This window comes from Dama dama, chromosome 23 (assembly GCF_033118175.1).
Source record: "Dama dama isolate Ldn47 chromosome 23, ASM3311817v1, whole genome shotgun sequence".
Classification (NCBI taxonomy): domain Eukaryota; kingdom Metazoa; phylum Chordata; class Mammalia; order Artiodactyla; family Cervidae; genus Dama; species Dama dama.
In genome coordinates this window covers 8,398,651-8,423,332 of record NC_083703.1, presented here as the reverse complement: position 1 = coordinate 8,423,332, position 24,682 = coordinate 8,398,651, and the positions used below count along the sequence as shown (strand labels likewise).

The following is a 24,682-nucleotide window of genomic DNA, read 5'->3' as shown; positions in this document are numbered from 1 at the left end:
ACTCAGAGGAACATCAGATTAATGTAAGACGTAGCTCTTGCCCTTGAGGGGCTCACAGTATCGGTGTTTGGCTGGTGGACCACTCAACGTCCGGTAGGGTAGAAAAACCAAATCTCCACTTTGAGCTCATTGTGCTGTACAGGATGATAGGCCAGGGGATGAAAAGGGCCTCAGTGCTCGGGAAAGGATCGGGCGGCTTGTAGCCCCTCAGCTTGTGTGTATTAGCTCCGCGAGGAGCATGGCTGCAGTCAAGGTGGCTGTTTGTGCATAAACATTGTCATTTCACTGGGACTGCTATTTCATCTTTGAATCTTGGCTTCAAAGGAACACTGACCTTATTCCTGCAGCCTGTCTTTCTTTGAAGCGTACGGCTTTGCCTTGCAGATTAAAGTGAAGACATTCATCAAGGAACAGATCTGGCCAACCGCTCCCCAAACTCAATCTGAAAACAAAGTCTTGAAAGGCTCCTATCAGAGCCGGAGGGAAGAAGGCTGAAGATGAAGGCTCAGAGCAGGGCACTTTCGCAGATCCTTTAAGGCAGTTTGGGGTTGATGTAGTGCAGCCCTTTGAGCTTTGGTCAACTTTACCCTGGGAGTTGGTCTACCTCTGCAGAAAGGGGTGAGTTAATGCAATGCTCCCAACCAGTCTTGTTTATCTTATTTAAAGCAGGCACTGTTGTCAATGAGGCCAGGGTGATCATTCACTGGGTGCCTTTGAATTCTTCAAAAGCCATGTCAGGCTGAACCATCTGCAACTTGGCTGATGATTCTATCAATTTTCTTCTCTATCACTTTCTTTTGTTCATTTCTTTGAAAAGAAACTGTTCAATCTTTCTCCCTGCTTCCCCTATCTAGATTCTGAGGACACCAACCGTACATAGCTTTTTCTCTCATTTTTTCTTTCTGTTCTCTCTTAAAACAGCAATAAGACTGAAGAGAGACACTTTAACTGGGAGGTTAAAAATAATGACCAAGCGATTCTTTAATTATGAGGCTGAGAGAGAAAGCGAAAGGAAGTATCTTCCTCCTTGGAGAGAGAAAAACTGATGACAGATGGCTATCAAAGGGCTTACGATCAGATCTTTGAATGTAACTTTTCTACAGATCTTTTTGATCAAACAGAGTGAGTTCTGTTTGTGATGAAGTGGCAAAGCTGTTCAGAGACAGAAAGGAAAAGATTGTCAAGTTGGGTATATGTGAATCACAATGGATGATGATAACATATACCCTACAGGCATCACACTATTGTAAAGTAATTAGCCTCCAAATAAAATAAATTAATTAAAAAAAGAAAACAAAAAACATATAACCTACAGGGCTTAAAAAGTCAGTGATCTTTATGAAATCATAGGCTAATTTTCAGAGTAAACTTTTTTCTAGTTATTTGTCTTTAAAATAAGATCAATGGATAATTCTGGTCATCATAGTACAATTCATTTAAGTTGCACTTTAACTTAAGTCTCAAATAACTTTTTTTCATTAAGAAATCTATGCAGTCAAGAATATCACTAAGATGACTTTGTAAGAGGCCAGTGGTTCCAGACCAATTTTTTCACATAACCTGGTAGCTCATGTGGGAATGGAGACAGGTCTATTTTGAGCTTCAGTTTTAAAAGTTTGAATGGTAAATGCTTATTCATGTCCATATTCATGCCCATTAATTTACCTCTGCCACCTCCCCAAATTCAGCTGGGTCATGTGACTACTTTTGGCCAGTGGATGGTGAGCAAGATGATAAGCATTACTTCCAGGCTGACGCTCTTTCTCGCTACCATGGTGACTGTGGAGGCCATGTGTTGAGACAGCCAAGCCTCAAGCCAGCAGCAGCCTGAGTCACGTCCCATGACGGGACGTGGACAGGGAGCTGTCCAATTTGTGTTAGATCTGATATTAGATCTATGAGCAAGAGATAAACCTTGGTTCGGTTAAGTCACTGTGATTTTCCAGGCTTATTTGTTACACTGGCATAATTTAGCTTAGCCTGACTAACCCAGGACCTTGAAGGAAATCTAGTCTTACTTCACTTCCATCCTAAGAATCCTTCCTACAGCATCCCTGAGATACTGCAAATACTTCTTGAACACTTCAGGAATGATACCAAATAATCTAGCAAGCAATTATATAATGCTTACTATGGATAGAATTGTTTCAGTCATAATGAAATATTTTATATGTCTTATTTTACCTAATTCTCACAAAAACCTTAGCTCGTCAATATCCTTTCCCTTAGTTTGCAACTGGAGGAGCTGAAGTACAGAGAAGTAACTTAGAGTTGAACAGATCAATGAAGACACTTGCCTAAGGCCACACAGCAAGTTAAGCAGTGTCCCAGGAACCAAGTCCCAGCAGCTGCTTTCAGCTTATGCCCTTAAGCACTGTACCATGGATAGACTGGAATCACGTCTCCTTTTCACATGGACTGTTCAGTAAGACAGAGAATCATAAAAACCCCAAAGGCAAGGCGGGAAATGACCATAGAAATCAGTCAATCATTACATTTTACATGGAGGGACAAAGTCACTGTCAAATCTGTTTCTTCTTTAGTGACAAAGAAAATCTATCATATCTTTTCAACCCAGCGACCTGGGGAGCCCTAGCGCTCAGCGGAAGGGCCTCAGGGACCATCAGCTTGGAGGTAGGTAAGGGTTTCCCTGGTGACTCAGATGGTGATGATTCTGCCCGCATTGCAGGAGGCTTGGTTTGATCTCTGGGCCGGGGAGATCCCCTGGAGAAGGGAATGGCTGCCCATGCCAGTACTCTTGCCTGGAGAATCCCATGGACAGAGGAGCTTGGTGGGCTACAGTCCATGGGGTTGCCAAGAGTCAGACACAACTGAGCGACTATCACTTTTTCAAAGACACCATGATATCCATATCAGCCCTGTTCTAGTCCGTTTTATACAGTAGGTTTCTGGGTACAGAGTGTATGTGAATCAAGTATTTTGTTGCTTTAATAACGTTAAACAAGGATGGACCTCTCCATAGTTCTACTGAAACAGGAGGCTCGCTCGGAACATTGCACTAAGCATCGTAGGGTTTCACATCAGCCTGGCGGGGGGGGGGGGGGGGGGGTGCAGGGCACACGGATGGTAGAGCCCAGCGGGCAGTTCTGGGGCCAGGACAACTTGCTGCTTCTATAAACACACTCACCGGATTGCTTGACCGCAAGAACTCCCCTAGTCATCACTGTCCCCTATTGTGATATACATTAGACGCTCTATAAACTATATCTTAAAGATAGGAGGTGAAGTCTAAGAGCCCTTGATGAAAGCATATTTAAAAAAAAAGATTAAGCTCATTTGAGTCAAACGAAGTAGCACGTCTTGGCCGTGGAGACCCAACGTCAGAGAAATGGCTGATCAATTATTGTTGTGAGTGTTTTGTCTGTATATACTTGAACGGGGAGTGGCGGATTCCTTCTCCCCAAACCCTGGTGAGTAATGATTGAAGAAATGAATGAATAAATGAATTGATGAATGAATAGATGGGCGGGGGATTAAAAAAAGAATATTAAATTGACTAGTTCATTCTCAGGGAAACAAATGACCATCCCCAGAAAGCATAGGCAAACACACACCAAGGTAGGCTTCATTTTAACACGACTAATTAAACAAAATTGTCCACATTTGCTGATCACATGAAGGGGTGAATTAGAAAGTGTTCTTTGCTTTAAAAAAGCATTGCCCTACTCACCCTTTCTGTGCACTAATGGCAGTTCCAGTACATTTATGTACTCCATACTATTACGCATTATGTACTATTAACGAGCACGTGGCTTAATTTACAAACTGGTTACATTAAGACCAAGCAGTATATTTGAGAAGGGGAGAGGTGGATGGGGCAGAAGGGAGGCAGAGAGGGGTCTAGGAAAGGAATTAATGGGAGATGGGCTTGCTGCAGACCCTCTTACCTTTTGTGGTCCCATCTAGTCCCATGATGAGTTTCATTACTCTGATGATTTGCTCTGCTACCGGGGGGCTCATGGATGTGGCATAAGCAGCGCTATGGGAGTGAGTCCGTAAATAATCCACAAGGTCCTTTAATGAAGGAGGGAAATCCAAAAAGAAGGCAAATAAATCTGTGTTGGTGGCCCCATCTCCACCCATTATAGCAGAAGACATTTGATTCTTGAATGCAGTCTGATTTTCCAGGTGTATCACTAAGCTATTGATTTTTTCTGTCCATTCTTCTCAGCCTCTCCCTCAACAACATAGAAGGTATACAAAAATAGGAGCTCCAAATTTGGAGTTGAGGTTTGTAAGGCATCTTCCCGACCCAGGGATCGAACCTGGGTCTCCTGCATTGCAGGCAGATTCTTCACATCTGAGCCACCAGGGAAACTCAAAACCAGATGTGTAAAGGAAAAACGGCTTCCTAGACATTTGTTTGGCTATCCAGGTCATGTGAGCAGTGGTTTAGTATTCAGGAGGGTACAAAGAATGATCTACAATGTGTCTTTTTATTTTTGTCCTTGAGCATAGTACATGAGCTTGTGCCCATGAAGAAGTAACGGCAGGGGAAGTAACAAGATATGCAGACTAATATATGCAGCGAGGCTACCAGAAGGCAGAGGAAAAAGAGGGGATGTGCTGCTTGGCAGTAGACATGGGTGGGATTATGTCTTGAAGAAAGACAAAGATGACAAGAAAAGTTCCAGTGTAAGGGAGCAGCAGAAGGGAGAGGAGAGATTGACCCAACGTGGAGGCGAGGACAAGATGAACCCTGGTGTGCCGTGGGCTGGAGAGAACCACTGGGATTTTTGCACCGCACTCTTTGGAGCTCTGACTCGCTGCAGGATGCTGGTCCCTACGGTGGTAGAAATGGTTCTCCACCAGCATGCCTGAGCAGGCTGAACCCGAGGTCAGTAGTAAGCATGCTGAGGGCCAGCAGATGCTCCAATCACCTCCTTCTACAGCGGTGTGGTCAGGAGGGGCTCAGCGCTGGCGCCCAGGGGCACTCAGCCTGGCTGGGAAGACATCCTCCTGGCTCACAGCCTGGGACCCTGGGGGCGCCCTGCAGCAAAGCCAGTGCGCTCAGGATGGCTCTGAGTGAGCAGTGGGGTCCATGAAGCGGCAGTCACTTTTCTTCCAGGATCATGAGACAGCTTAGAGCCCCACTTTGGTGTCTTCTCTGTCACTGCCTGGCAGGTGACCTGGGGGGAGCTCTGCTTTGAGCGGACCATCTCCTCCTGGCCCCCCTCCACTGGCACATCCGCTCGCACCTCTGTGCCTTCCACCATGCCCATGCCCGCCCGCCTGTCAGCTTCCTCCCTCAGGGGTGGGTGTCCTGGTAGCTCCCAGCCATGCGTCCTTACCCAAGCATTTTAAGTGTACATTGTTCATCGTCCTATGAACTGGTAACTAAAGTTAGTAGTGACGTAAGTAAGGTACCTGAAGCCACTATGCCCTTTCCTAAATGTTCCCACAGTAAAGTCAGTGGCCTGCCTCCCAGGTGGCTGGTGGCGTGATGTGTCTGCCTGGCCCCCTGGGAGACCAGGGAGCTCCAGTCTGCCTGCCCTGCTCCCTTCGGAATGTCCTTCGTCTGAGGTCCCCTCTCCCGCACTCCTGCTCCCCTGATTTTCTTTCTCCTGCGTTTCACACCTTCAGTCCTTGATTTTTGTGTCTTCTTTTCCTTCTGCATCTCTTTACTCTGGTTTCCTCTTTAGGGCTTTAAATTTTAGATTCTCCATTCCAGTCTTTTTTTCCCCTCCTCTACATCCTCCCTTCTTTCCTTCCCCCCTGCCTCCCTTCCTTCCCTCCTCTCCCCACTTCTGTCCCCATCCCCCCGCCTCTGCGCTCCCTCTATCTTTCTTTCCAGCAAGTCTGCACAAGGACAAGTCTGCTCTGGACTATGCTCTGAGTGCAGGAACCTGAGACGAGGAGGAGGACAGAAAGCCGTGTCCCTGGCAGCCATTCTCCACTTGCACTAAAATCAAAATGAAGTTTCTGTTGGTTCTTTTGTTTAGTGAATCTCATAAGCGTTTTCACCACCTGACTGAGGCACTGACCACATGGTATCTGAGAAGTTCACTTTGGCGCATGGAGGATGGGGGCGGGGAGCATCTGGGAGAAAGAGGTGGTCATTTTCCAGAGGAGCCAGACTATTTTTCGTGCTCCTCTATGAGCAGAAGCAGGGGTTTTCTTTCTCTACTGAAAGCTGGTGCCTCCCGGCAGGATGCTGCGTGGGATGCAGGAAATGTGATGATGTGGGCTCCTGTGGTCCAGGAAGGGGAGTTTGAAAGAGGCTACTTGGCCTTGAAGGATGAGTAGATTTGGATCGTTGCAGACGAGGGGAGAGGCATGGACATGGGCTAAAATGAGGAATAAAGGTGGCATGTTAATCAGCACAGGATGGAGGAGCCAAATGAAGGCAGAGGGGAAAGCTAGTGCCTCCAAGAAAGGTAATGAGGGGTTGTTCCCTCCAGGGGAGGTCTGACCTCAGAGTCACGAGACAGGCTCTGGAGCTTGGATCACTTAGGTTCAAATCCTGGCCCTGCCACTTACTGATATGAGACCACGGGCAAACTACTAAGCTTCTCTGTGCCTTGGTTTCCTGCTCTGAGAAATGGGAGAGCGGTCATACTTTTTTCAGAGTCATTATGAGGAAAAGCATCTGCCGCATAGTGAATATCTGGTGCTGCTGGTGGCTACTGTTAATGGGTGGCCAGTTCAGACAGTCTGAACACTCAGAGAGTGAGGGGGGAGGAGGGGGCAAAAACCAGACACTTGGAGTGTGTTTATCCCAGCCCCCTGTCCAGCAGAGGGTCATGCTGCATGCTTACACCTCCGCACACTGGTGGATCTGGGCGTCAAAGGTTTGCACCCCGACACTTCCCCCATCCTTACGGGTGGTGACAGCGAGAGCGAAAAGAAAGGAGAAGAGACGTTTCAAAGAAGGGAGAATCTAGACCTGATGGCAACAGAGCTTCACTGTAGAGACGGTAGAGCTGACAGGTCATGGATAGACCCAGAGCTGATATCCATGGGCTGCTTGAGGCACCACTGTAAGAATTTTAAATGTATTTCACATACATAATTACATACATTAACTCATTTTAGCTTCTCAGTAATGCTATGAGTTAGGTACTGTTTTGATCTCTACTTGATAGGTGGGGTCACTGCATTAAAGAACAGGTCAGAACCTCATCCCACCAAAAAGTGGCTCGATAACAAGGATTTGGACCCAAAGAGTCTGGCTCTAGAGTCCCTCCTCCTCCCAGCCTTTAGCATCAGCTTGTATTACTTCTTCAGAGCAGAGGAGCTGGCTTGGTATGGTGATGGGGAGGCCCTGGGGAGAGTGCAGAGAAGACAGTGTTCATTGCTACTCATGTGGTGCTTCCCCTAATCCACAGAGGCTGCACCCCTGGAGGGAGGAGAGGAAGGGGAGAATTTCTGATACACCCACCTGTTCACAGTTCTAAATCATGGATTGAATTGTATCAGTCTCAAAACCTGTCCTACTGCTCTTTCTCCAAAGAGACTGGGACCTCCTTGAGAGTAGCAGAGTTATAGACTTTATTATATACTCTCTTAAAATCTGCAGTGGTGAGTACTTAGCAGGGGTCTGGTAAATACTGATGGTCTAATGGAAATCAGAGGGGGTTTAGAGACTAAGGAAGGGTGATGAGGGTCCCTGAAGTTCAGTCAGGAGGTACAAAGTTGTATTCTTAGGAACTAGCGTAGCAATATTCTCTTAGCTTTGGGGCATTGCTGACAAAGATCAAAGAAGCAAAACAAAGCTGACTTTGCCCCCTTAAAGGTGTGTCCTCAGTCCTCAATTTCCCTCATGCATTGAGAAATTTCACAAAGCCAAGGTCATGTGCATCCTTAGTTTGAGTAAGTGCCTCATGGGCACAGTATCACTTCCTTTAAGAGAAAGACTGTCTTGTCCACAGTCATTTCTTTCAGACTGAGTCCACCTTCTCAGAGTCTGAGTGTGTGGATGGAAGTTAGCTTGCTTCTGTGCTTCAGAAAGGGGAGCTCTAGGGGTCACCTCAGCAGAGCATCTTCAGGGCAGCCTTGGCTCCTGGTTTCTGATTCCCTCCTATCACTCGCCCACTGGATGCCATGAGCCATGAATTAAGAGTTGGCTTCAGAGAGTCTGCGCTTTGTTTTCCCTCAGGGAGGGTTAGAGGTCCTCTCAGACTGAGATTTCCAAGACCATTAGGAACTGCAAAACCCTGAGTCTGGAGTTCAAGGACAAGAGTGGCTTTTCTGAGGAAGTCGGACAGGAGGCTCTTAGGGTAAACATCTTGGCATTCATTCCATGACCCCCATCTGCTTCAGAGGGCTGTTAATTCCAGCCAGGGCTGAGCATGTGGAGCAGAGCTGGCTTCCGCCTTTGGTGCCAGGCTTCTGGGCTGATGTTCACACCAAACTCAGCTGCCCTCCCTCGGGGCCCCTTCTCCAGAATCCCAGCCCTGCCCCCTACCAGCCCTGAGGGTCACCTTTGCTGCATTCAGTTGCGAATCTCTGGTCTTGTGGAGGCTGTGAAAGCCCGTGGTCGGCTCCAGGTACTCAAGAGGACGTGGAATCTGTGCCTGAGAGAAATCTGGACCCCAGAAGCTGGGGTCTGTGCTGTTGACCCCATCTCCTCGGCAACTGGGTCAATGCAAATTAAAAACGTAAGGAAAGCAGCCCCATCAGCTCAGGCTTTCTTCAAAGAAGCCATTCGTGGCAGGGAGCTCTGACAGGTGGAGAGAAGTGCCTGACATTTCACCTGAAGGCCTTGAAAGGACAGAAAGCTTCAGTGTGGGCTGTCCATGGCTCAGCTATAGCAGCTCCGAACTCACAGTGGGTAAAACAGTGAAACCCAGCTGGCTCTTGAGAGACCGTTCTAGCAGTTTCCCTGGGGTCAGGAAAGTAGGTTGGGCCAAGGCAGACATGAATTGCTAGGACATTTTTTTATTGGAAGGCTGAGATGAAGACAAAAATCTCTACTCTCTGTGGTTGTATCTTAGCACCAAAGCAATTTTTCTCTTGTGTGTTTCCAAATATTTTTTCTTCCTTGACACATCTGGTTGCTAATACATGTGCTTCTGACCTTGACCTGCTCCATTAAGATATCTGGAGCCTCCTAGAAACTGTTATTAAGATTACAGTCCCTGTACCACTAACATTGACATTTGAAAAGAGAGTTAAGACCCAGAGAGTTTTATAGTTTTCTAGATTTTTGGACCCAACTGATTATTTCACCTCTCAAGATTTACTAGGAAGCCCATGAACATAGTGAACTTGAAATTATCAATAATTCAGAAAAATGTCAAGTCCTAGTGTGTAGACTTTAACTTGTTTATCGTTAACTTTGTTGCTTTTGTAGAATTTAATATCTAGAATGTTGGATATTTTGTAATACTCCCCCAAATTGAGATATCTATTTTAAAATATTCAGAAAAAAGTATGTAAGTATGAAAACCGAATTCGAATTATTTAAACAGATATTAGAAAGATTTTTCCCCAAAGATCTTTAGCATTTGCCCAATCCTATGTCCTATCAATTAAAAAACAAATTCAAAGTGAAAAGTCTTCACAAAATTCTTCAAAGTCCAGGGGAATTAAAAACTATAATTTAAATGGAAACTACACATAATTTAAAATTAACATAATTTAACAAATTAAAGGCACAGAGGAGCAGATACTAAGTACGATTAACTCATGGGCTCCTTAGGCTGGAAGGAGACCAGTTTATCTTCACTTGTCACAGACTCACCAAAATGATTCCAGGCGGGTGTTTTTACCTGTACTGTGCTGTGCTGAGTCAGGTAAGACTCTTTGGGACCCCACGGACTGTAGCCCGCCAGGCTCCTCTGTCCATGGGAGTCTCCAGGCCAGAATACTGGAGTGGGTAGCCCTTCCCTTCTCCAGGCGATCTTTCCAACCCAGGGACCGAACCCAGGTCTCCCACATTGCAGCCAGATTCTTTACCGCCAGAGCCCAGGGAAGCCCATGAACACTGGAGTGGGGTAGCCTATCCCGTCTCCAGGGGATCTTCCCGACCCAGGAATCAAACTGGGGTCTGCTGCGTTGCAGGTGGATTCATTACCAGGCTGAATTTTAAATCATCAGGGAACACGAGACACGTTCTCGAGAGGCCTCACATCCTGCGCACCCTCCACGCCTGGAAACTGCCCGGTGTTTTCTAGGTCTTTGATCTTCCCGTTTCAGGGCTAAGGGGGTCTCTGCCAAACACTCTCTGAGTCTCGCTGCCACCTAGTGGTAAATTCAGAGACTGCGGCGAAATACAGAGGGAGACGGGGAAGGGGCGTCAGCAGACATCCTTCTGGTTCCAAGCATGTGAAGAAGGCGTTTTTTAAAGAGCAAAAACTGATCCACATATTATTTCTTCTTCCTGATTAAGGCAAATAGTAAATATTAATAATTTTCACAATGGCTCCGTATCTACCGCAGGTCAACAGAAGGTAGGTAGGCTAGAGCAAATGTACTTTTAAAATAGCCCACCTGCCTTCAGGATGGGGAGTATGTGAGATAGCCGTGCTGAGCTGGGCCTGAACTGGCAATCAGGAGCCTCTGCTTCCAGCGGCTCATCACATGCAGGAACTCCAAGGGGGAACGTGGTGACAGCTACCAAACTTGACAGCGTGTCAAGGATCCGCTCACTTCAGTTTATTCAGGTTCCTTCGGCTCAGGAAACAGAGCTACGCTTGGTGAAAAATTTTGCAGCTCAGAACTGCCGCTGAAGTCACCAGAAAACTACAGGCTCACAAAGCGAAGTAGCCTGGGCGAGGGCTCAGCTACATTTAGGACCCTCTGACCCGGTGGCTTCGACAGTCGCGGAAGGGAACGTCGAGCCTCGCGCTAGACTTAGCTGAATTTTGTAAGATCCTGGGCATTCCCTATGCGTTTAGTATCCCTCGATGAATTCCCGCAGGCCTATGGAAGGAGGCTGAATGCAGTGCTTTGAGCTCAGATGAAAGTGATGCTTTTTGAAGGGTGGAGGTCACCGGGAGCTCTGAACATTTTAAGCGTTTGTGCAGCGTCTCATGGCAGGGTGAGTTGCCCGCCTGCAGTTTTAAATCAAGGGCTTTCCGCCCCCAGGCTGTCTTCAGCTGTACTCCCTGGTTTGTCTAGCTGGTTTACCAGGAGCCTGAGCTCCCGTTCCTGTTGCTGACAGTGAGGGAGGAATCGGGAGTTTTGGAGAAGCCACAGAGCCACCTGCATACACTCTGTGCCCTCCTCGCGGGAGCCAGCGCCGCCCTCACCGTCTCTCTGGGGCAGGGGTACACCCGGAGGAGGGGACCACCAGGATTTCTGTAAAACTGTTGTATGACGGGGCAGAGAACCGGCTTTTTGAGCCCTGAAAGTCAGGTTTTAGTATTTCATTTTCTTTCTCTCTTCTTGCCTCTTCTTTTAAAACCTTTTCAAACATTTGTTTCATTTTGGTGACCTCCTGGCTGATGTTGGCAGTAGAATGACAGGGGTAACAGTCTAATTCCATCAGCTCAGAATCTTCAGTCACACAAATAAGAGATGAGAGGATGACAAGATTTGACCCACGGCTTATCCAAGATTGTGGGAGAGAATTATTTTGCAGAGCAAAATCTCTTATGGACCTGGAGACTGTCATACAGAGTGAAAGAAGTCAGAAAGAGAAAAGCAAATATTGCATAATATCTCTTATATGTGGAATCTAGGGGAAAGGTACAGATGAACTTATTTGCAAAACAGAAATAGAGACACAGATGAGAGACCAAACATATGGACGCCAAGGGAGGCAAAGGTGTGTGGAATGAGTTGGGAGATTGGGATTGGCATATATACATTCTTGATATTATTAATGTGTATTAATAGAAAACTAATAAGAACATACTGTGTGGCACAGGGAATTCTGCTCGGTGCTCTGTGATGACCTCAGTGGGACGGAAATCCAAAAGAGAGGGGATATGTGTATATGTATGGCTGACTCACTTTGCCTTGCAGCATAAACTAACACAACATTGTAAAGCAACTATATTTCAATAAAATATAAAAAGAAGATCTCCAGTCTCACCACTGTTTTGTTAAAACTCTGAAAACCCACATCTTGTAGCAGAGGGTCAGGGTCTTCGTCATCTGACCTTGGCCACTGTTCCTACCAGCCAACTTAAGTTTTCCCCAAGCTACTTACCGTTCTGCAGCCTCACTTCTGTGGCTTGGTAAACAGCATTCTCTCTTCTTGAAATATAACCCATACACCCCCTCACCCCCCTTGCTCTACAAGACTGACAGTCTTTCTGAGACTTCTTTGGTCCTGCCCTCTCCTTTGCACTCTTTGCCTATGTGCTCAGCCAGGGTTGTCGTTTCAGGATCACGGGATTACTCATCACAAGCTCCTCTGCACTATCAGAGGATGAGCTCCTTGACCTTCTGGGCCTCCCGTGCCTGTGAATCCCTGCTTCCCAGGCCGCCTTGATCAGTCAGATGTGCTAAACTGAGCTGAAGCCCTCAGGGAAACCAGAGGACCCCCAAGACTGCATTTCCAGGGCATTCAGGTTTTTAATAGGTGCAAGGGATCTGTCTCTTACCTTCCTTCCAGCTATGTAACCTCCCGCGGCTCCAAAGCTTTTGGTGAATGTGCCCATAAATACATCAATATCTCTAGGGTCTATTCCAAAGAACTCCACCACACCCCGGCCGGTTGGGCCCACAGACCCAATACTGTGAGCTTCATCTATGTAGAGGTAAGCCTTGTATTTCTTCTTCAGGGCCACGATATCAGGCAGACACACAATGGAACCTTCCATGCTAGGGCAAAAGAAGAAATGCTTGTCACCAGTGTACACCCACCAGGAAGGCTCTGTGTCACTCTCCCTTTCTGCCCTGACACCAATCTTGTAAGGCTGCTCTGGCTTTGTTTCATTGGGGGAAAATTAATTTACATTCAATGGATTTAAGTGCTTTAAGTTGTTAAAGCTAATTCCCAGGTAAATAATTAGCTCACTGTGCTGTTGATTAGCTTATTTGTAAGGTCAACTAGCATAACTGGACTGGGCAGACTGGATTCCAGGTATTTTGATAATTTTAATGAAATTGCTCCACGTCAAGGCATCTATATCAGCCTGCTACTGTCTATTTGGCCAGGCTTCTCAGGTTGCGCTTGTGGTAGAGAACCCGCCTGCCAATACAGGAGACATTAAGAGACATGGGTTAAGGCTTTCCTGTGGCTCAGACAGTAAAGAATCTGTTGGCAATGTGAGTTTGATCCTTGGGTTGGGAAGATCCCCTGGAGAAGGGAATGGCAACCCACTCCAGTATTCTTGCCTGCAGAATCCCATGGACAAAGGAGAATGATGGGCTACATATAGTCCATGGGGTTGCAAAGAGTTGGACACTACTGAGTGACTGACTCTTTCACTTTCAAGAGACATGGGTTAGATCCCTGGCCAGAACCCCCTCCAGCATTCTTGCCTGGAGAATTCTACTGTCAGAGAAGCCTGGCGGATTATATATAGTCCATAGGGTCGCAAAGAGTCAGACATGACTGAAGTGACTTAGCAGCACATCTGACCTAACTCAGTGCTTGAATTGCTGAATATTAAAAGAAGGAAGTAAAAACACGCAAAAGGGACTTCCCGGATGACACGGTGGATGAGAATCCAGCTGCTAATGCAGCAGATACAGGTTCGATCCCTGGTCTGGGAAGATTTCATGTGCTCCAGAGCAACTACACCCGTGCGCCATAACTACTAAGCCAGTGCTGCAATTCCTGAAGCCTCTGCTCTGCAACGAGACGCTACCTCAATGAAGCCCCTGCATCTCAACAAGCAGTAGTCCTGCTCGCCCACAAGAGAAAGTCCATGAAAAGCAGTGAAGACCCAGCGCAGCCATAAATAAATAAAATGATTAAAAAAAAAGATCAGCGCAGAAGTTACAGGGAAAGGCAATTCTGCCTAACATAAGGAACAACAAACATAAAAAACACACAGATGAATTTGAAGACCTCATTACCCTTAAGACATCACAGCGTTCATTAAAGCACAGGAGAAAGGCCTTAGGCTCTTCTGTTGAGTCCTTCCAGAACCTGAAGGCTTATTTGAGGCATCTGCCCTCTCTTCCTTTAGGGCAATGCTTCTTATTTGTGTGAGCATCAGAATCCTTTGAATGCTTTATTACTTTTGAATGGTTTGTTGCAACACAGGTTTCTGGGCCCTACCCAGAGTTTCCAATGGAGGTCTGGGGTGGGTTGAGAACTTGCGTTTCTAGCAAGCTCCTGAGAGATTCCAGGATTTCTGGTTGCAGACAACACTTGAGAACCATTGCTATAGATCAACTTTTGTTTTAGCCCTAAGTGCTTAACTTTTCACGGCAGTTTGTAATTTGGTAAATTTCCTTGGGATTTTAAATTGCAAAATCACTTTAAGTTCTCCAGCAAAGGGAAAGACAGGAGATAAATAAGCAAGTAAAAGGAGCATTCGTATTTACATGGCACCTCTGGAACTGAATGGATTTAAAGGAACTGATGTTCTCAGGACATCTTGTGAGCTGTGTTTTCCCACATAGTTTTGACTGCGCCGACAGCTAAGTTCTATGAAATCAGACTCACACTCTCACCCCCACGAAGGAGCTTGTCAAACAATTCAAGCAACCCATCAGTTTAGTTCAGGAACTAGTCAACCGATGCAAATGGAGAGTTGAACGTCTCTTCTTCTTAGTTTATTTATTAAATTTAACGTGTTAAGAAAATAGCTTACGTGTTAGGTCCATTCAGTCAAAACAGTCCAGCTGTTGGGTAGCCACCTAGACCCGTGGGTACTGGATGATCTTTTTAAAGAGTCATCTATTATTTATCTAACTTTGGCCGTGCGGGGTCTTCACTGCCGCCGGGGCTTTGCCCTGATTGCGGGGTGCAGCTGTCTCACTGAACCGGCTTCTGTTGTGCAGCAGGGGCTCGAGGCCTGGACGGCTGTGGTGCTTGTGGGACCTGGGCTCAGTAGTTGGGGTGCATGGGCTTAGTTGCCCTGTGGTGTGTCGGATCTTCTGGGATCAAGGATCAAACCCAAGTCTCCTGCATTGGCAGGCAGATTCTTTACCACTGAGCCACCAGGGAAGCCTCACTTTTTTTTTTTTTTTTTAAAAAAAAGGATTTTATTTTTCAGAGCAGTTTTAAGTTCACAGCAAAACTGGGCAGAGGGTACAGAGTTTTCCCCTATGCCGTCTGCCTCACATAGTCATAAGCTCCCCCCTTGTCAACAACACCTACCAAAGCGGTACATTTGTTTCAGCCAGTTGACCTCCACTGGCACGTCACCATCTAAAGCCTGCAGTTTATATTAGAGATCACCCTTGGTATTGTTCGTGAAGCTGAGCAGGGCCTTGTGGGGCTCCTGGGCACAAAAGCCTTTCTGTCCCGTTTCTTGTTTATAGAGAATAGGCTTCAGCCTTCATAACTTTTCCTGAGTTCCAAAGTGTTAGCCACTCGGTCGTGTCCGACTCTTTGTGACCCCATGGGCTGTAGCCTGCCAAGCTGCTGTGTCCACGGGATTCTCCAGGCAAGCGTACTGGAGTGGGTTGCCATGCCCTTCTCCAGGGGATCTTCCCGACCCAGGGAGCAAACCCAGGTCTCCTGCATTGCAGGCAGATTCTTTGCCATCTGAGCCACCAGGAAGCCCATCAGCTGCTAATCAGGGGAGGGAGGGGTGCAGGGAAGATCAGTCAAGAAACGGCAGAGCAGCCTTGGGGCAGGGTCCTGGTTCTGCCTCAAGTGACACACACAGGTCTCTGAGCCCTTCTGCAGAACTAAAACCCCCAAGTGGGGGATGTCAAATACTTGATGACAGTCTTCATTCCAGAGGTCACAGAGTGAAGACCTCATCAGGAGACCACCTGAGGCCAGATTAAAGGAATACAGGCCCTGCACACACACCCTGACCCCCAGAACCCTGCCTTGGAACCACTCCTGTAAAACTCCTCACCAAATCCCCCCAGGCTGGGACACAGACTTTTAAGGGCATTATCCTCTTGTGTCCCACTTTGCCTGGCAAAGCAATAGAGCTATTCCTTTCCATTCCATCCAAAACTTTGTCTCTGAGATTCAATTTAGCACCAGTGCATAGAGGCTGAGTTTCATCATCATACACTCTATGGGTTTGGACAAGTGCATAATGACACATATCCGTCATTATAATATAATACATGTTACTTTTTTTTGGCTCTAAAATATCCACTGTGCTTCACCTGTTTTTCCATCTCTCCACCCAACCCCTGGCATCCAGGGATCTTTCTGCTGTTTTCATAGTTCTGCCTTTTCCAGAACATTACGTAGTTGGACTCATACACTATGTGATGTTTTCAGATTGGCTTCTTTCAGTAAGTAATATGCATCTAGATTTTCTCTGTGTCTTTTTATGACTCTATAGCTCATTTCTTTTTAGTGCTAATATTCCACCATCTGAATGCACCACCGTTTATCCATTTGCTGACTGAAAGATGCTTTGGTTGCTTCCAAGTTTTGGCGATTATACATAAAGATGCTACAAACATCTGTGTGCAGGGTTCTGAGAGAACACAAGTTTTCAACTCCTTTGGGTAAATACCAAGGAGCAAGATTGCTGGATCGTATGGTAAGAGCATGTGGGTAAGAAACCACAAAGCTGCCATCTAAAGTGACTGGACCATTTTGCATTCCCACTGCCAGTGAATGAGAGCTCTGGGTTCCCGCACATTCTCACCAGCACTTACTATTGTCAGTGTTCCAGATTTTGACCTGCTAATAGCTGTGTAGTGGTGTCTCATTGTTTTAACTTGCATTTTCTCTGATGGCATATGATGTGAAGTGGGCTTTCACATGCTTATTTTTGTCTGTCCATTGTCTTTGGTAAGGTGTACGTTAAGGTCTTTGGCCCATTTTTTAAATTCAGTTGTTTGTTTTCTTATTGTTGAGTTCTAAGGGTTCTCCTCCTTGCATCTTTTAGATAGCAGTGCTTTATCAGATCTTTTGCAAGCATTTCCCCCAGTCTGTGACTTGCTTTCTAACACTCTAGATATTATCTTGCAGAGCTGAAGTTCTTAATGTTAATGAAGTCCATCTTATTTGTGCTTTTCACAAGGTCATTCTGAATGGATGTTTTCAGATTGTAATAACATGAAGATCATAGAGTCACCTTCTCTTACTTAAGTTTGCAAGTTAATTTCAGTATTTTCTTAGAGTGATTGCTTGTTAAAGTTATTACTGTTGAAGGGGAGTCCAGCCCTCTGACCCCAAAGCTGAGGTGGTAGCCACATAACTTACTAATTCAGGACTTGGGCAGCTTAGTTGCTGCTCTCTGCCTCAGTTTCCTTGGGTGCAAAATTAACACGATGATAGCACACTGCTCACAAAGGCTCAATGTGAATTACCGGAAATAATACTTCTAAAGTGTCTGACACATCACGGGCACCCACTGGGTGGTTCTTGTCCTCAGGAAGAGCTTAGGAGAAATGGTAGCACTGGGGCCTCATGTGAGAAATTGGGGGCCCTCTCTGTTGAATCTCTCAGGAAGGAGGCATATGGGTGTCATACCCAATACATGGATGGATGCCCTCATAATTCTAGAACCTTCTTCTTATCTTTTAAAATGTTCTAAGTTGGTAACACAAACATGCTAAAAACCTGACATGTCACAAATAGCCATTTTTTGTTCTGGAACTGAGTTTGGCAGGAGCCAGAGTTCACACTGAACAGTTTGCAGACACTCTAGGCAGCTAATTAGCCTTCTTTGCTGGCACTGGTCTGGCTGATGTTAGGAGTCTGCCCACCTGGCTTATATTTCTTCATCAAAGATTAATGACTCGGCAATACTGCTGGTTCCAGGAGTTAAGGCAGGGCACACAAGAGTTCTAGAGAGTCCAAAAGTCTGTTCTATACATCTGTGTTTCTTTTTCTGTCTTGCAAAACTCAGTTTTTATAAAGAGAGATATTTATCCACACTAAGTTTTCATTTTCTCAATGTGACAAAATGTGAATCAAATCTTTCCCCATAGTGGTATACTGAGTTTGGTTTGTACATGAAAAGGCTATCTATGCTATTAAAATTGCTGTCAAAGAATATTGTGCCAAGAACGATGGAAAAAACAAACAAACAAACCCAACAACAGTATTTTCTTCTTGAGTGGAAAGTCATGTTTTCTTTTGGCTTCAATAGAGGGGAAAGAAAAAACTAAAATACAACTGTAGGTAAAAATAATTTCACTCATTAATTGAAATCTCTGAGCAGGGATTTGAATCATTCTTAAACCAGTAAGCCAGTGAATAATCTCTTTGTATCTTTTCTATTACATAATGTATTAGCTAAGTGACAAGACTCCTTTCTGAGATCTCCCTCTCACCACCTTCTCCTCTGTGTTTAAACCATATCACCCACTGGCATGACTGGGAATTAAGCCGCTGCTTTGCCAATTTACACGGTGGAAAAGTCTTGGTGGGCCCAGAGTATAATCCAAGACAAGAAAGAAGGTGGAAAGAGAAGAGGAAAAAAAAAGGAGCCAAGGTTAATTAAAAATCAAGTAACTACTCTTTTCTTTTCTTTTGTCTTTATTCATAGGGATACAGGTTAGGCTTTACTACTGAAGTTCTGTTCTTAAACTTATATTATTTGGGCCAGGAGAATGGTTTACATTCTTAGAGACAATGGCATGCTGAGATTCCAACATTTGTTTATTTATGTAGTTTTGGATACAACTAGATAGTATTTCTTGATTAATTTTATTTTGAAAGTTTGGGCTCCAGCTACACTAGTTTATATCCCAGGTTATTTTGCACCCCTCTCCCATTTCTAGGGCTTCTCTGGTGTCTCAGGCAGTAAAGAAACTGCCCACACTGCAGGAGACCAGGTTAGATCCCTGGGTCAGAAGATCCCCAGGAGAAGGGAATGGATGCCCGCTCCAGTATTCTTGCCTGGAGAATTCCATGGACAGAGGAGCCTGGCAGGCTATAGTCCACGGGGTCACAGAGAGTTGGACATGACTGAGCAACTAACACTTTTCACTTTCCCCATCTCTAGTGTATATTTGAATGATTCTAAAGCTCCTCAACCACCATGAATTGACTACTAGGCTTCCCAGAAACACAAAACTAGAGGAGTATGACTTTAAAACAAAGGAAAATGCAGATGAGAACACCAAAATAATACTGCTGTGCCTCTGAAGCCCAAATCATGGAACTCTAGACTTCAAGCTTCAATCTCCCTGTTTTACAGATGAAGAAACTAAGTCCTAGACGGGTTGATGAGGAAGGTCAAATGGATGCCTTTCCATTTTCCATGTTTACTCTGTCAGATGCAGGCACATGGGCAGACTCTTGTGTTTACATTGGGTCTCTATGCCAGCAGAGCCACCTGGTTTGAATCCCAGTTCTGCTTTATCTCAGTTACCTTCCCTGGGGCAAGTTATCTAGATCTTGGAACCTGAATGCCTCCATCCTCACAATAACCTCAAGAGTCCTGGAGGTACTTACTCAAGATGGCACACATGAAATGTTTAATATGTCAACGCGAAGGCGGTTGATAAATGCGTACTTTGTCTTCCGACACCCATCCTCCAGGTGTCAGACAGCTTCGCCATGCAGATGACTTATTGCCTTCTGAATTGTGACTTCCTCAACTGAAAATAAAGTTAATGATGAGGACTGCTACCCTTGGTTGTGGGTTTACTATGGGCTGGGCTTCTGCCAAGCCCTGGCGTGTATGATCTCATTTAATTTTTACAAAGGAATTCTACGAAGGACACATAGCTATAGGCAGCAACACAGGATCTGTGCCCGTGTCCAGGCCTCCCTCCAAGGCCTGACTCCCCTTCTTCTCTATATAAATATTAATACTTACAAGATCTATGGATGGTGATAGTGTCATTGCTACTAATATTACCATTATTATTATTATACCTGCTGTTGTGGGGCTTATTGACTTCTAGGACTTGGTATCTAGCCTTTTCTCCCTTGATACGTACCTTGAGACTGATTTGGCTGACTACTCTTTTTGGGACTTTTGAAAAAATTGGTTTCTGTGAGCTGTCTGTGGTAGAGGGACTTTGCCCAGAGGGGCAAACCACAGACAGAGACAAAAATGATCTGAGAGTGAAAACTCTAAGGAAGATTCGTGTGGAGGTTAGCGAGGTATACACCCATAATACATCTCTGGAAAGTAGCAGTGTATTTGTCGATTGCTGATTTTTGCACCCCTCGCCCTGGCCTTTTGGAAAATCTCATGGGAAATAATTTCATTTTCTGGAGAAACAACAAAGGAAAGCATCCCTATGTTCCAGAACTCTTCTCCTGGCCGGCCCAGGAGGTCCCAGGAGGTACTGAGGCCTGTCTGAGAAGGGCCCTGCTCCCTATTTATGAATGCGTCTTTTTAGATCGCAGTCTCACTCAAAGACAACAACCCTTGTGCAGGTGAGACAAAAAGAACCTCTCTGAGAAGGCAAGTCCGTGGACAGGGAAGACGTCTCTCTGTGTACATGTTGGGTTGAAGGAGCTGCTGTGGTATTGCCTGTAAGTCTCCCCCTCTATATACACAAGCCAAACCTCCAATGACAAGGTGGGTTCCTTTTCTCCTCCCCTTGGGTCTGGACTTGTGACATGCTTGGACCAGTAGAATGATGCTGAGCCAGTTGTGGGCCCAGCACTTAAAAGACCGGCGTCTGCTTTCATTCTCTTGGAAGCCAGCCACCACGTTGTAAGGAAGCTCTCGCTGGACTGCTGAGCAAGAAAGCCTACATATAGACAAAGTGCCCCAGAGAAGTGGAGAGAATAAGTCACTTCACTCAACACCCAGCTGCCAGAGCTCAAATGCATGAGTGAGGTAATTTTGGATGTTCTCGCCCCAGCTGAAAACCCCACTGGATGCAGTCCCATGAACGACCCCAACCAATGTCACATGGAGCAGAGCCCCCTTATTGGTCCAGATAACCCAGCATGGAATGGGAAATAATAACTCACTGCTGGGTACGCCTCTGTGTTTGAGGTGGTTTGTTTCACAGCAGTAGGTCACTGGGCGGTCACCATTGCTAGTGAAACCTAAGCTGTGGTTTGGGGTCACCCTGTCTTGGAACTGAAGTCCCCTTCTGGTTTCCCTGCCCTGATATCAGGTAGGACCCAGCCCCAGCATAGCCATTATCAGAGGGGTTTCTTTGTGTAACTGATGGGACTATTTGACAGTGAAATGCCAGTGGTCCACTTAATTCAGCCACAATCAAAGTACTTAGAACACACAACTTCCTTTTAGTGGAGCTGAGTTCGTTTGTTTGCAGTTGGGTTCTGTTTACTCTGCTTCGGGGAGATGCCCATCTCTCTGGCTCAGCTGATCCGCCCTCTCACCGGTCCAGACCTGACTGACAGGTGCTTAGATAAGGGCTCCCCTCCCAGGCTGGCATCTGACACAGATCTCACAGGGAGAAAGACCCAAGCTGGAGGTCATGACAGCCAAGAGTCTAAGTGAGATTATTTCCTTAAAGTCGCAAGTTCTGGGCCTGTGGTTGGTCGCATTAGTCTATAGCAGGGCTTCTCGCCCTCGGTACTATTGCCATGTTGAGCCGGATAACTCTTTGTTGCAGGGCCCACCCCGTGCACTGTAACAGGGCTAGCATCATCCCTGGCCTCTGCCCACCTGGGGCCAGCAGCGCTCTGTTGTGGTTGTGACAACGGGAATCTGACAGATATGCTTGGCGGTGTCCTTGGGAACTGAAAGAAATGCTGCTCCTGATCGCAGACTTCCATCACAACCACGTTCCCTCTTGCTGGGAAGTCAAGCCCTCACCCCCTTCCTTGTAATATTGTTCATCTTTCCATAATTATGTCATAGGAAATATCACCCTAGATCCTTCTGACTTTAGGATTGAGCATTGATTTAGGAATGAGCAACTTCCTTGTCTCATGGATTAGGGCATCTGACAGAAGCTGAGTTTGGGGCAATTTCGACTTTATTAACAATCATCAATTTGGAGAATGAAGCAAATTCAGTTGCAACCCTCAATATGAAAGTGCAGTTCTGACCGGCTTAGCGGATGTTTTGTCTGCTCAGCCCTCAAGCTGAGAGAAGGCTGAACATGTCTTCAGATACAGAAACCATCTCATGCTCTTCCCAGCCGTGAACCCAGAACTGCGCTCCGGGTTAGTCTTACCTTGAGGAAAACGTGCAGGCCTTTTGTGTTCGGATGCCAACAACTGGCCAACTTCAAGGAGTAACTAGAGTTTGGGTGCGCTGTTGAATTAGGGGTAGCTGAGCTCCCATCAGCGGTACCTACCTTCCTGCCTTTGTCATAAAGGCCAAGAGTGTTCTGATGTTGAGTAACCCAGTCCCAGAGGTCTTTGAAACTGTGGGGCAGCCAAGGGTAGTGGGAGGAATCAATGCAAGCTAGCACCATTAGTCAGGACATTTCTCCAGGACACCAGCCTCTGAGGGGCTCCGCCGTATGTATGGTCATGGACAAGTCGGGTGAGCCAGCCCCTGACAGTTCACATTGGTGGCTTTGGCCCAGGTCCCCTCATACCCCCTCTATCTCATTCATTGGTCTATTTCACTAGGAGAGGTCAGCCTTGCCCCACTTGTCAGCTCGCTCTGCGCCTCAGTGTGTGAACCGGTCTCTGGTTATTTACCTACCTGTAGATGCCCTCCACTAGGATGAGAATCTTTCTCCAAGCTCTGTGGGTTCGAGGCTGGCCGTAGATGATAGCATCTCTCAGGAGCTTCTCTAGGCTTTGCATGTCTTTAAATAATACAAAAAAATTGGAGTCATGAAAGGGTTTTTCTTCCTTCCCTTTTTTTTTTTTTTTTCCCCCTAATTACAGAGTAGGAGTCAGATATTTTACATTCAGGCTTGGGCCCGAACTTGCAGAGAGCAAAGCTGGAATCAGAGAACTGGAGGGGAGAGAGCAGTCTATTTCTTAGTAAAATTTAACTCTGACAAGATGAGAGGTTGGGTTTCTAAGCAGGGAGAACAAACCTCTAGTGGAGGTATTGATACATGGTTTCAGAGGCTCTTACTGGGCTCTCCTTAGAGATTGAAGAAACACAGGAAATGCATTTCTTAGGCTGAAGATTTGTTGCCAGGTTAAAATTAGCCTGGAGAGGTCATTATCTAACACTCACCAGCCTGGGGAGAGTTTAGCTGGGTTTGCAGGAGTGGCAGCATGTTTGGCAGCATGTTTGGCCAGCAGAGTCTCACGCCTGAGCTTTGGGAAGTGGGTGAATGGAAGCGGCAGGGAGGCCACATTCTGGAGTAAAGCAGCCCCAGGCTGGCTTCAAAACTTTAAAGCAGTGTCATTTTCATGCCATTTATCTACCAGTGGGGCTCAGACTTCAGAGAATATGAAGCATCGTCTGGGGAACTAGTTAACATGCACATCCCCTGTCTCACCCCTAGAGATTCGGGACCAGTTGGCATGGGAGGGGGATCCACAAGTCTGGTGTTTGGGGTCTTGAGACTCCTGGGTCCATCACTCAAAGCCAGACCTCCATTTTTTTTTTCAATGAAAATGCTCTACTTTTAACATTTTTAATTAACTTTTTAACTGAAGTCTAGTTGATTTACAATGCTGTTAGTTTCTGCTGTATGGCAAAGTGAAACAGCACGCATGTGCGTGTATCCACTCTCATCCAGACTCCATTCCTACACAGCAGACCTGTATTTTGAGCTACATTTCCCAACCACATTGCAGAGAGATGCGTGAGTACCTCAAACCCAGCATTTCCAAGATAGAAACTGTGGCAGGTGCCATTACTGGCCCTAATTCCTACCCTCCACACATTCGAGTCCTTCGACATGTAACCTCACAGGATGTTTTCTGGCCTCTGACTTGGGTTTGGCCAATGACTTGCTTTGGCTCAGAGAATCCAGGGAAGAGAGAGCAGGTGAGTTCCGAGTATGGCCTTGAGAGACCGCCCATGTTTCTGCTTTTCCTCCTGTGCTCTGCCAGTAACAGGACAAGAACACCCCGAGGGCTAGCCCAGCTGGTCCGAGGAGGGGTCCAAGAGAGGCTGAGAGACAAGGGGGACAGTTAGCCCAGCCCCCTTCAGTCACGCGGGAAAAATCAGTGATATTTATTGGGTGCTACTGAGGGTTCGAGGCTGTCTGTTGCAGGAATAGCTAATGAACGCAGCCTCCAAAGGCCCTTCCTGACCTAGCTCCTGACTATCTTCCTGATACTATTTCTCAGTATTCTTCAACACACAGCCTCTCATCTCTCTTATACACTTTCTCTTCTGGTCTGTCTGGAGAACTTCCACCCATCACGCAAGACTCCACTAGAGCTCTTTTGGCCAATAACAGCAAACTAACTTTCTTCCTTGTGTCCTTAATGATTTTTTAATATGTATATTTTTGTCTATTCTGTTTAAAAAAAATTTTGTTTTTACTGAAGTATAGTTGGTTTACAACGTTGTAGTCACTTCTCTATAGCAAAGCGATTCAGTTATACATACATGCGTTCCTTTTTATAATCTTTTCCATTATGGTTTATCACAGGCTATTGAACATAGTCTCTTTGCTCTACAGTAGGACTTTGTTGCTTAAGATGATGTGGTAAATATACACCATGGAATACTGCTCAGCTGTAATAATGCCATTTGCAGCAACATGGATGGATGTAGAGATGAGCATATTGAGTGAAGTAAGTCAGACAGAGAAAGGCAAATGCCATATGACATCACTTATGTGTGGAATCTAAAAAGCAACAGAAATGAACTTACCCACAAAACAGACACAGACTCATCTATTC

At 46.0% G+C, this 24,682-nt stretch overlaps 1 protein-coding gene across 3 annotated transcripts in view; it reads right to left on the bottom strand.

Annotated features, from left to right (window-relative positions):
• Nucleotides 1-24,682, bottom strand: part of SPTLC3 (serine palmitoyltransferase long chain base subunit 3) — a 156,247-nt gene that overhangs the window by 33,572 nt on the left and 97,993 nt on the right. For all 3 annotated transcript variants that reach the window (XR_009689985.1, XM_061125950.1, XM_061125951.1), the window contains exons 7-9: nt 22,566-22,671; nt 12,519-12,738; nt 3,909-4,035 (exon numbers count right to left, since the gene is read on the bottom strand). Coding sequence is in view for 2 of the 3 variants with exons in the window: in XM_061125950.1 (XP_060981933.1) it covers nt 3,909-4,035; nt 12,519-12,738; nt 22,566-22,671 (453 nt within the window). In the remaining variant the exon portion in view is untranslated. The remainder of the gene's footprint in view (nt 1-3,908; nt 4,036-12,518; nt 12,739-22,565; nt 22,672-24,682) is intronic.